This window comes from Temnothorax longispinosus, chromosome 1 (genome assembly GCF_030848805.1).
Source record: "Temnothorax longispinosus isolate EJ_2023e chromosome 1, Tlon_JGU_v1, whole genome shotgun sequence".
Classification (NCBI taxonomy): Eukaryota; Metazoa; Arthropoda; class Insecta; order Hymenoptera; family Formicidae; genus Temnothorax; species Temnothorax longispinosus.
The window spans coordinates 7,881,026-7,894,527 of NC_092358.1; the positions used below are offsets into that span (position 1 = coordinate 7,881,026).

General features: G+C 31.9%; 1 protein-coding gene and 1 long non-coding RNA gene across 2 annotated transcripts; both read left to right on the forward strand.

The window, feature by feature from the left end:
• The first annotated feature begins 2,143 nt into the window (after window positions 1-2,143).
• LOC139816509 (BTB and MATH domain-containing protein 38-like) lies at window positions 2,144-5,243 on the forward strand. Its single transcript, XM_071784083.1, is given in 4 exon segments — window positions 2,144-2,245; window positions 3,274-3,997; window positions 4,113-4,373; window positions 4,816-5,243. Coding segments are annotated over 4 exon segments (1,515 nt in total).
• Window positions 5,244-11,042: 5,799 nt separating this feature from the next.
• Window positions 11,043-12,151, forward strand: LOC139808714 (uncharacterized). Its single transcript, XR_011730929.1, has 2 exons — window positions 11,043-11,205; window positions 12,079-12,151. It is a non-coding gene; the product is annotated as an uncharacterized lncRNA (long non-coding RNA).
• The last annotated feature ends 1,351 nt before the right edge of the window (window positions 12,152-13,502 follow it).

The following is a 13,502-nucleotide window of genomic DNA, read 5'->3' on the forward strand; positions in this document are numbered from 1 at the left end:
CAATAAATTATTTAAATAGGATTTATGTATATATAAGCATCAAAATTACATCAATTTAGAAGGGACAAAACTCATGATCGAAACGTCTTGACAATTAATTGACCAAAACCATGCAATGATCGTATCGTCACAATTAAAAAAAAATTATAATCAGTAGGGTCGATTTAAGAACTTTACGGTAAAAGTTTACAATAACTTACACAGCTCGGATTACTTTGACCTTGACATATGTTGTCAAGGACATAATACTGAGTAACTTTTCCTTATAACTTAGTCGGCGGTCGCTGCTTATTAAAAAGTTATAAACAAAAAAAGGTTGAAAAATATAGCAGCTATTTTGAGTATTGGAAGGCATAAATGACTAATATATATGTCGAAATACTTCACGCATACACTTTTCACGCAAACCGAGGTTCACCCACACCCCCCCCTGCTTTCGGGGGAGGTGCGGTAGCTCCGAAATAGTTCACGCATACACTTTTCACGCGAACCGAGGTTCAACCACACCCCCCCTGCTTTCGGGGGAGGTGCGGTAGCCCCGAAATAGTTCACGCATATACTTTTCACGCGAACCGAGGTTCACCCACACCCCCCCCCCCTGCTTTCGGGGGAGGTGCGGTAGCCCCGAAATAGTTTACGCCGGGGTTAGTTGACGCGCTTTAAACAATTAAATACTGTTAAAGCGCGTCATCTAACCTATGTAGATTAGTGACGCGCTTTAAACAGTTAAATACTTGTAAAGCGCGTCATCTAATCTACGTATTTTTCAAACTTTTTTTGTTAATAACTTTTTAACGAATAACGAGCAACGGCTAAAACCTTTTGAAGGTCACTCGGGGTCATGACCTTAACAACATACATCAAGGTCATTGAAATCGGTGAGGTCGCTAAACTTTTTTTGGTTAATAACTTTTTAATAAAAAGCGACCGCCGATTAAGTTATAAGGAAAAGTTACTCAGTATTATGTCTTTGACAACATATGTCAAGGTCAAAGTAATCCGAGTTGTGTAAGTTATTGTAAACTTTTACCAACTTTACTGTTAGTCATAACGATTCCGAGAAGCCAATAAATCTATCGTTTCCGCTCGCTGTTGCCAAGGGTTCAAAGTTTCAAGATAAAAATACTGGAGATAAAAATAAAGAGAAAAGAAACAGGTTGCATTTTTATTTTCATCATTCGTTGTACGATAAGGTTTATTATTGAACATGGTTTTAATCAAGTGTATTTAAATATACCTGGACATATTTTGTGCTCCATGGAGCCTTTATAAAGCAATGAATTGATTTCTACACAGTTTCCAGAGCCAAATTAGTGTAGGATTTAAATAGCCATTTTACATAAATCTGATTGGTTGAAAAGCGTCATAACGTTTTATTTGCTTACTGAAACTGGATAAGGGAACAACCAACTTATCTTGACCCCTTGAATTTTGCTAAATTTTTAATATGTTACAGTACACCCCATTCACTAATATATAAGGTACAGTAATTCTGCCCAATGCGCAATAATTTATTAATGTTTAAAATTTATCGTGTGCGTAATTGTTTTAAAATTCTGCAAAATAAAGTTTTATTTATGTACTATAATTATGTATTATAAATATATTTATGCCACACGTGCATGGAAAGGGGCCCATTACGCATGCGACGCGCGCGTGATAGGCCACTTTTCACGCACTTGCAACATAAAATAGGGTATGCAACACGTGCGTGAAGTTGAAAATTCACGGGTGCGGAGTTGACGCACGAGCCGAAGGCGAGTGCGGTCACCGCACCCAGGAATTTTCATCTTCCAGCACTTGTTGCACAAATAACTATTAATGTTTTATTCTGACTTAAGTATTGCATTAGTTCAGAAGTGCAGCGAAAACGAACAGGTCTAATAGCATTAAAATATAATCTAAATATATGGCAGATTCGAAACATTAATTTTTAATAAAATTAACTGGAAACGCGCGTCTCAGCAAAAATCTGAACGCTGATTGGTTGGCTACAAAGCAATAGATACAGAATTCCAACTCATCGGAAATTTTGTCGCTATTGCTATTGCTATCGCTATCGCTATTGCTGTCGCCTAGCATTGTGCATCCAGCTTGACGTTATATGACGTTATATATTCGCAGCTATGCCATTATCTGAAAGATGTTGGAATGTTACCGAAGCATACCATTAGAGAAACGCAAGAGTTTAAGTTTGACTGATCAAGATTCAGCGGAAAAGCAAATACGCATAATGGCAATTCAAGTAAGTTAAATTCTTAACAGTTTTTTCTCAACTTTGTTGACTACGTGTTATTAGAAAAAAAAGACATGATGTATGATGTAACGAATTAATCATGACTAGAGTTCCTATAATCATAATCTGATCATGGCATTTCCTAAAGCGACAATTCCATGCATTCTACATAGCAAAGAAAATGCATGCATAAATTCATACACATATTAAATATATCTACTACTAACAGGTGAAATTTCAGTGCAATTATTAATCAATAAAATTATTAATGCAAGAAGTCCACTTCAGATGAATCTATTCCTATTGTATCAGAATTCCAGACAGTACTCTGTTTATATGCAATATAAAAAACATTTAAAAAATTAGACTTATATATACATTAATGTGCATGAAAAGGGATAAAATTATAAATACAAGCTTCTTCTTAAATTTAACGGGATGATCGTGTAAGACTTAAGCAAGAAAGCAGCTTACTAATAATTCTTGGAATTTGACACAAAATTATGACAAAAGTCATAACTTTCAAGTATTTATTAAATTGATCTTGATCAAGGAAAATAATCATGTTTAAGTTTTCTCCTACAATTTGGCTATTCATTCAACTCTTTTTTGTGATTGTCTGACACATACAATGTTATTTTTATTTAAAGAAAAATATATTAAATATAAGATGTCCCAAAAATCTTTATGTTTTTCAAGTTAAATTCGCAGATTTCTATATGTTTTTACTTTATTATATTAGTTCATCCACATACTTCTATATGATATCGTTGTATTTTTAGACAACGGTTAAATGAATTTCTATCTCACAGTAAAGATAACTGCCATATGAGTTAGCGTTCTGGAGTAATATGTAGAAACCTGTGATTAATTAAATCCGATTTCAAATGGCTCTTACCTGAGTGTATAAGCGTATTACATATTAAGATATTTGTTTGAAATTCAATCTATTTTATAAAAAGCATAGAGACTTTCAGGAAATTTTGATGTTGATTATTTTCATTGTTTATAAGTAAATTAATTATTTCCAGATGTAGAGAGAGCTTCCTAGATATGATTCTACAGATGATTCTGAAGATGAAAATATCTATAATGATAATGAGGCGAAAAAGGAGCAGGCAGTATCTTCACCATTTTTACCTTCGTATATCAAGAGCTATTCTCAAACACGATTTGAAGTGACTACGTCTGACTATACATGGAAAATTGATCAATTTGGACGTCTCTCTGCAATCGTAGATACATTAAATTCTCCACCATTTAGAGAAAACAACCAATACAAGATTCAAATGAATATTTCACGTCAAGATTTGCTATGTGCAATACGAAATTCAATACGTACTAATACAGCATTTAGCGGTTCATGTACTACTACTATAATGCATCCGCCTAAAGATGCCAAATCGGAGGCTACTTTTCGATATACTTTTGAGAATATATCTGAGATGAAGGACTCATCAACGAAGTTGTCCTCTGCATTTTACGTTCGCAATTTACCATGGAAAATAGTGGTGACGTCACAGTCAAGTCAGACACAGGAAAGACAGCCACAGCGATCTCTTGGACTTTACCTTCAGTGTGAAGGAGAGAGTGAATCTACATCTTGGAGTTGTTACGCTGTTGCTGAGCTGCGTCTTCTTTCTTGCAAAGAAGGACAAGAACCATTTAGCAAAAAATTTCAACGCTTTTTCAACAGTAAAATATGTACCCAGGGCTTTCCTTATTTTATGACATGGCAGGATGTTTTAGATCCTGATAAAGGTTTCATAAAAGATGATTCAATCACGCTTGAGGTTCATGTAGTGGCTGATGCAGTTTTATCGTCAAGATCGATTTCGTGTCGTATATCGGATATGACATTGTTAATTATTGTTAGTCTCCGACCATTCGTACATTTCTACAGAGGCACTTATAATACATTGCAAAATTGAACATTTTCATCAACTGATAAGTAACACTATACACATGAATTTACAACCATCCACAACGGTATTTAAAGAGATAAAACTTTCTGAAGACTCAACTTTTTAATCCAAGAATGAGAAATCGATTAAATTTATAATAGAAGAAGAACAGTATGTTATATTAAAAAAATTATTGTGCGACACCAACAGTAGTTATTTTAAGTATATGTGCCTTTTACCAGAGAGAAAGATGAGAGTGGTCATGCCCGCGTTTTGGCTGTACCCGTATCCTGTCGGTATGTGCACGTTTTTGTGGTTCTCTTCCGTGCTATCCCAGCCGGAATGCTAGCGTCTTTTCGACGTCTATATAGATGTCGATAGATGTCGAATCGACATCTATAAGATGTCAATTCGACGTCTATAGACGTCGGCGTTCCGGCTGGGATGTCCACGATTTTTTGATTCTCTTTGGAAATAAAACTGAAAAATCGTGAATCTAACGGAAGAGAACCAAAAAATCGTGAACATAACATGAAAAAAACTCCAAAATCGTTGACATTTTACTACAAAATAGTGGACATAGCACGGAAGAGAACCACAAAAACGTGCACATACCGACAGGATACGGGTACAGCCAAAACGCGGGCATGACCACTCTCATCTTTCTCTCTGCTTTTACATATAAGGGAAGAGAAATAAATATGGCAACGGTATTAACGAGAAATGAGTTACAAACTTTTAAACAGATTTTATTATATATTATAACTGGCTCCATTGATCAGGGTGATTATGAGATGCTTAAAAAATTATTATCAGCAGCTGATAAGTATGATGTACCAAATTTAAAATTAACGTGTGAACATTATTTATTACGCAGTCTTACGATTGAAAATGCCGTAGAACTTGTGCAGCTTGCGTTGTCGTCTAATGCGAAATTTTTAGAAACAAATTTGGCAACTTTTATTAAGTTTTACATAAAAGAAATTACGGACGCTAAAACATTTAAAAGTCTATCGCGGGAAGATTTAAATAAGATAATGGAATTGATTGAGAAAGATAAATTTAAAGTCAGCACTGAAAAAGAATTATTGTCACCACCCTAAGGCTTACATTTCCTGTTCCTGTTTTGAGTTTTGATGTACGAATAAAACTATTATTAATTATACTTAACGTAGTTTATAGTTATAATTTTCTTAAGTTTATTGGTTAGTCTAAAACACACAAAAAATAAGAATTCTTACAAACCTATGTTATCTATAAACGTTTTACTTATTTTAATCAGTACTATATATCTTGTAAAAATTTTCTAATCGTTTTGTAGATCATCCTGTGTATAGGTATATTATAGTGTCAGAATCTTTAGCATGCAACTACCTTTTTCAACGAACAAGTTATTTTTTATAAATTTAAACTTAGAGAAACGGGGGCTACCCTAATTTTTGTTTTTAAATGTGTATCGTAATTATACATTTTCGATATTGTCATTAATTGAAGTACAATAAAATGCGATTACATTAAAACAGAATCAAATTCATAATTATTCCTTAATATAAATATGTAGAAAAACTCAATAAACTTATATTTTATTTACTTTCTAACGGTTTATTTATCTTTGTTTCTAATGCGGAGACATATAATGTTGGTCAATCATATATAAAGATATCTGATTTAATGAAAATATATACTGTGTCCGACCATCTAGAGTTGAAAGAAAATGCTTTACGAAATTATAAATCTACACAAATAATATAAAGCTACATAAATTAAATTTGATAATTTATTATTTAGAAATCTAGATTTGCTTTAAAAATAAAAAAAACAATCTTGTTAGTTATTTTTGTATCTTTTATTAATCTAGTTTTTGCGCTTAATTCGAAATAAAATTTTTTATTGTCGCTTTACATTGTCGCTTTAGGACAGTTTAGGAGAAGGAAGATAATATGAAAACAAAAGATAAGGCAAAGTGTGAGAGAACAATGAAAGCTCTGTAACCGGGTAAAAGAAATTTATTCCTAAACAATAACAATTAATATTATTGAAATATAATGTTGGATCTGTCAAGTTAGATAAAGCGAGAATGTAATGTATTCTATACAGTTATTATTGCACAAATGAGGAAGTCAAGAAAGATACTCATTAATTATTACGGCAAAACTTGACCGCGCAAAACTTTAATAAAATATTTTAGTATTTTGAAGTTAATTTTATTATGTGTCACAGTGAAAACAGTTGTGAGTTATAAAAGTTCTTCATGTAAATCTAGCAGCTAATTATTCAGTTCCTTTCGGCGATTGTGTAAATTTTATTATACAAAATATTATTTTACTGGTAGAAGATATATTGACAGACTTTAGCAATGATAAATGATCATTTTTAGATTTATCGAATAAAAATAAAAATAAGTATTCGAGATTGTGATAGCGTAAAAATAGCGATAGATTCATAGCAGGCGTTGCAACATTTTATCGTTTTTCTTTTCAACGCTTATCGATCCTAACGAAACTTGAACCGTTCTCGGAACTTCTGCGGCGATCGATGATTTGAACGGATGTTGATTTCAAACGTAATCAAGAATGAATCGTGTCGCTATTCTCGCCGTGTTCGCGAACTTATTGTTAGTCATTCCCGATTTCCCCCCCCCTCCCGAAAAACAAGTAGATGTATTATTTCCGCTCGCTGTTGCCAACCCATACAGCATAAAATATTCCATGAATGTTCTATAAATATTCTTTAGAATATATTCATGAATTTTCTATGAATGATCTATAAATGTGCAAAGAACGTGTAATGTCCCGCTTTGAATGTCCTTAGAAATTTCTGTGAATATTCTCGAATAATCTACAAATGTTTTATAAATTTTTCCGCATAATCCATAATTTTTTTATATATGCAAAATATATTTATAGAACATTTATAGATTATTTTAGGAACATTAAAAATGGGATATCGCATATATATTCTCTATACATTTAATATTCACCCGACATAAAAAAAATTATTTATTTCAAAATTTTATTACTATTTTTTAACTAAATTTGTTTCTTAAGATGCAGTCTATGATTATAAATATTTTCTCGTATTTGAAAAACACACTTACCTTAGTGGGATTCGAACTAGGGACCTCAGGACCTCTGCATCGTGAGCCAACTGCTTTACGTGGTAGACTACTTCTTAATTTGATGTAAGCGTTATATATAGGCTACATATGTCATAACTAGCGCAAATATATAATTTTTCAAAAATCATCTTAAGAAACAAATTCAGTTTAAAAAGAGTAATAAAATTTGAATTAGATATATGATATAATATTTCTCAATGTCGGGTCAATGTCAGAAACCAGTGCCGGCTCATTATGAAATTTTTTTATAAAATTATATATTTTTAATTATTTTTTTAAAAAGAAAATTGTAAATCTAATAATAATGATAAAGAATAAGGATTGGCTATTAAGTTTTGGCCCAATATTGGGCGGCACTTGCTTGCCAAACCTCGGCTACCCAAATTCGGGTAATAGTTGGGCCAGGCTTGGGCATTAAACGTCGGCAAACCGACACTCGTGCCAGTCTTGGCCCGTTTCTCGAGTATCGGCGTTTCCTACCTGGGTAGCGATCATGTAACTTTTTCCCTAGAGCGGAAACGTGAAAAGTGAAAAATTTCATGTAACTATTTCTTTCTATTGGTATTGAATAGAAAGAGATAAACTTTTCACTTTTCACGTTCCGTCCTAGGGGAAAAGATACATGATCGATCCCCTGGGGACTCTCTCGCGGTCTCGTTACGCTTCCCCTTCGTTAGCTCGTAAGGGTCTCGGATTTCTAAAAAGTTTTTATTAATTCCTTTCCAGAATATTTATATAATGTTCCAAAATATTCTTTAAATATTCCTAGAATAATTAGAATGTTTTCAATATTTTTCCTAAAATGTTTATAGATTATTTTAAAAATATTCTACTAATATGTAAAAAATATTCTATTAATATTCTGAATATTTCATGTTCATTGCAATGTTCACAGATTATTATTGAAATATTCATAACAATTCTAGAAAAGTTTTTCAGAATATTCATAGCACATGCTATAAATGTTTAAGAATATTAACAAAATGTTCCGTAAATATTCCAAATATTCTATATTTGTCAAAATATTTATAGAACATTCTATGCATTTTTTAAATGTACTATATTTATTAGACATTTGTAGAATATTCTATGCATATTCCGAATGGACAAAATTTCATGGAATATTTATAGAACTTCTACAGAATATTTTGAATGACCCGTGGAATATTAAAATATTTATAGATTGTTTATAGCACATTTCTTGCATATTCCATGCTGTATGGGAAGAGTCCAAAGTTTCTGTATATTTTTTGTTCATTTCGAATATGAAAAATCGCGAGACTTAATTTCTTACGTCGGTCAATCATCAGTCAATTGTCGTCAGTCATTACCTATTTTCGGTCATGAGCAGTCTAAATTACAGTAAACAAAAATGTAACTCTAAATGAATTCGATCCGGGACACTCGCCATTCGGTCTACCTTTTTTATAAAATTCTAAACTTCATGTAAATTTTTCTTTTTTCCTTTTGTATATATTTAGACTGTTTAGTAAAGTGACACGTTACGCTTATATCTTAATTTGCATCAGTGTTAGTACGTTCCTATATAACATCTACATAACTCGGCATCATCCATCTTCCTTCCTCACGCGTCACGCGAACAAATATCCTTACTAAAGATAAAAAGAGAAAAGAACAGGCTGTATTTTCATCATCCGTCATACGACAAGATTTATTATTGAACATTGTTTCAGTCGATTATATTTGAATATATCTGGACATATTTTGATCGTTCTATGAGCCCTTATAAAGCAGTGGGTTAATTGATTTTTACACAGTTTCCAGAGCCAAATTAATGCAGGATTCGAATAAGCATTTTACATAAATCTGATTGGTTGAAAAGCGTCATAAGATTTTATTTGCTTATACTGAAACTGGATAAAGGGACAATCAACCCTTGCGACCCTTTAAATTTTGCTAAATTTTTAATATATTACGGTACGCCTCATTCACTAATATAAAATACAGTAATTCTGTCCAATGCGTTATAAAATATTAATGTTTAAAATTTGTCGTGTGCGTGTAATTGTTTTAAAATTGTACAAAATAAAGTTTATTTATGTACCATAATAATTATGTATTATAAATAAGAAAAAATATAATTATAATGACGTTGCAAAGTAGTACATCACAATTAACAAAAACACATTACATAACAATTAATTAAACTTCAGTGTCGGGACTTTCAATTTGAGCACAATCAATATCATGATAACATTGTATATACGTTTTTGGATGCTATCTATCATAGAAACATTTCAAACACATAATTTAACCAAGCGCATTTTATAAATGCTACTTCTTTGTATAAGCATAATTTTATTTATCATTGATATAAAAAAAATACATATTTTGAACATTAATATTTCATAAACTATTGCGCATTGGACAGAGTTACTATATATATCTTGTATTAGTTAATGAGTGTACTCTGTAACATATTAAAAATTTAGCAAAATTTGAGGGATCAAAGAATGGTTGTTCCCTTGTAAGCCATAATAAATCAAAAAGAATTCTATGACTAGCACTAGATTACTGTATTGAGATTGAGAGTAGCCGTAAACAATTTGTGTCGCATGTGTCACATGTGTGTGTTACATACATACGTAGCTCTTTCTCTCTCTTAAGCCTTAGGCCTGTTCGTTTTAGCTGAACTTCTCGCACCGCGGTTCATCTTTCCTTTTTTTCTTTTCACGTTGAAAAGAAAAAGAGAATAAATAAACTGCAATGGGCAAGAAGTTTAGATAACACGAACAGCGGTCTCTTGTGTCCACGATGCTAGAAATCGCCCCGAGATCTCAAACGGAGAAAAAATTAACCAATCGTATTGGTCAATTAAGGGGATCCTGCAGTGACTGGCGAACTTCCTCGATGTCGATAATGTCAACCTTTCTAATTTTGTTTTCCCTATATCTGTCTTTGTCTAACGAAATGACATCTGTCCTTTTTTCGATTGCTCGCCATCTCTCGCAAGATCCGGCAACTACTGTTGCTGCTCTTCTTGTCATTTGCATCCGTATTTGCATTACTAAAATAATTTTTCGATGGATCTTTTTTTGTACGCATTGAATCTTACTTCTACTTGCACGATATTATTTCTACATGTTTTCCCAAAGGCAGATGATAAAAATTATGTATGTATAAACTGCAGACTTTTTGTTTTAAGCAAATATTGTCGTCAGGTGACAGCTGCGTATGTGCCCAAATAAGTAATATTTTTAATTTTTTGGTGTTTTTGATATAAAATCGCGTTTTCTACCCTAGATTTTTGTGCGTACTTTAATTCTAAACCAAAAACTTGCAATTCTGTAAAGCCAATTAAAAGATCCATCGAAAAACGATAAGTCGGTAAATCATACGGCTGCAGGATCCCCTTAAGCCAATTGTTTAAATATGAATGGTCAATTCTTTCTCCGTTTGAGATCTCGGAGCGATTTCTAGCAACGTGGACACAAAGGCTTTAGGATGCGTGTCTCCCACCACTAGGCCTGTTCGTTTTAGCTGAACTTCTTTCATCACTATTCATCTTTCCTCCTTTTCTTTTCACATTGGAGAGAAAAGGAGAAAAGGAGAAGAGATGACCTGTGCAAGAAGTTCAGTTAAAACGAACAAGCTTACTTATTTTATGGATGAGTCAAGGTTCGAATCTACACGAGGCAGTGGCCATGTTTGTTTGTTCATTCGCATTACGGATTATCTCGACGTTATATTCGCAGTAGTTTGGAAACTTGATTTGACAAAAGGAAATAAAGGAAATAAAAGAAGTTGTCACGTCTGTAACATACACGCATTAGTCTAATAAATGCTATTATCTGGACGGTGTTGGAATATTAGCATATCATTAGAAAAACGCAAGATCTTAAGTGTGACTGATCAAGATTCAGCGGAAAAGCAAATACGCATAAGCAAATATGGCATTTAATAAGCAAGTGCTCAAGGAAAATCAAGTAAGTTTTTAACAGTTTTTTTTCTCAACTTCGTTGACTACGTGTTTTATTAGAACGTTAGGAAACACATAAAACATTGATGTGTAACGAATTAATTATGACATTTTCTAAATAAGCAACAATTCCACGCATTCTACATAGCAAAGAAACTGCATGAATTCATACACGTATATCAAATCACATTTCTACTAGCATGTGTAATTTGAATACAATTAAAAATGATTAATGCAAAGAGTCTACTTCACATGCATCTATTACTTTTATCAGAATTCAAGGATAGAATCCTGTTTATACGTAATAGATATAAAAAGCATTTTAAGAATTGAACTTATACGTATATGTATATCAAAATGCATGAGGTGTAAAATTATAAATAAAAGTTTATTCTTAAATTAACGGGAATTATAGATCGTGTAAGACTTAAGCAAGAAAGCAGTTTAGTATAATCATTCTTGAAATTTGACGTAAAATGGCTATTTACTTATTCAATTCTTTTTTGTGGTTGTCTAACATAAAATGTTATTTCCCAGGTAGGAAGCATATGTCATTTTGACGTCAATTGACGTCAAAAGTCTGTCATTTTGACGTCTTTTGACGTCAATTGATGTCAAAATGACATGTGCTTCCTCTACCTGAGTTTTATTTAAAAAAAGATATATTAAAGTTGTCCCAAAAAATTTCTACGTATTTTAAGTTAAATTCAATTTCAAGTGACTCTTATCTATACATCTATACATGATGTATAAGCGTTATTACATGTTAAAATATTTGTTTGAAATTTAATCTATTTTATTATAAAAAGCATAGCAACTTTCAGGATATTTTGATGTTGATCTCATTTTCATCATTTATAAGTAAGTTAATTATTTCCAGATGTGGTCTGAAGGAATGAAACATGCGAATTATACTGACAATGAGATTGTCCCGAAAAAGGAGCAGACAGTATCTTCACCATTTTTACCTTTGTATACCAAGAGCCATTCTCAAACACGATTTGAAGTGACTACGTCTGATTATACATGGGAAATTGATCAATTTGGGTGTCTCGCTGCAATCGTAGATACATTAAATTCTCCACCATTTAGAGAAAACAACCAATACAAGATTCAAATGAATATTTCACGTCAAGATTTGCTATGTGCAATACAAATTTCAATACGTACTAATACAGCATTTAACGGTTCATGTACTACTACTATAATGCATCCGCCTGAAACAGTCTTAGCGTCAAGATCGATTTCGTGTCGTATATCGGATATGACATTGTTAATTGATGTCTCGGATGATTCGTACATTTCTACAGAGGCGTTTATAATACATTGCAAGATTGAACATTTTCATCAACTGATAAGTAACACTATTCACATGAATTTACAATTCGAACCATCCCCAACGGTATTTAAAGAGATAAAACTTTCTGAAAACTCAATTTTTGATTTCCAGTTATTTAATGAGAAATCAATCAAATTTATAATAGGTGAAGAACAGTATGTTGTATCAAAAAAATTGTTGTGCGACACCAACAGTAGTTAATTTAAGTATATGTGCCATACACATAAGGAAAAAGAAAAAGATATGACAAATAAATTAGTAACGGATAATGAGATAGAATCTTTTAAACAGGTTTTATTATATATTACAACTGACTCCATTGATCAGAGTAATTATGGGATGCTTAAAAAATTATTAACAGCAGCTGATAAATATGATGTACCAACTTTAAAATTAACGTGTCAACATTATTTGTTACGCAGTCTTACGATTGAAAATGTCGTAGAACTTATGCAGCTTGCGTTGTCATCTAATGCAAAATATTTAGAAACACATTCGGCAACTTTTATTAAATTATACATGAAAAAAATTAGGGACACTATAGCATTTAAAAGTCTATCGCAAGAAGATTTAAATAAGATAATGGAATTGATTGAGAAAAGTAAATTTGAAGTCATCAGCACTGATCAATTATCTTTGTCACCACCTAAGAAATCTAATTATAATTATTAACTTTTATATGTATAAGAATTTATATACAAATAAGTATATATTAATATGAATAAAAAATAATTCATTTTTTAATTTTAATGTACGAATGAAATTTATTATTAATTATATTTAATGTAGTTTAGTTATAATTTTCTTAAGTTTACAGGTTGCTCTAGAACAAAAGAAAATAAGAAAATATAAATCTTTACAAACTTGTGTTATCCCTAAATGTTTTATTTAATTGTATCAGTACTATATTTTCTTAAAATTTCCAATTGTTCTATAGATTATCCTGTGTATATATTATAGTGTCA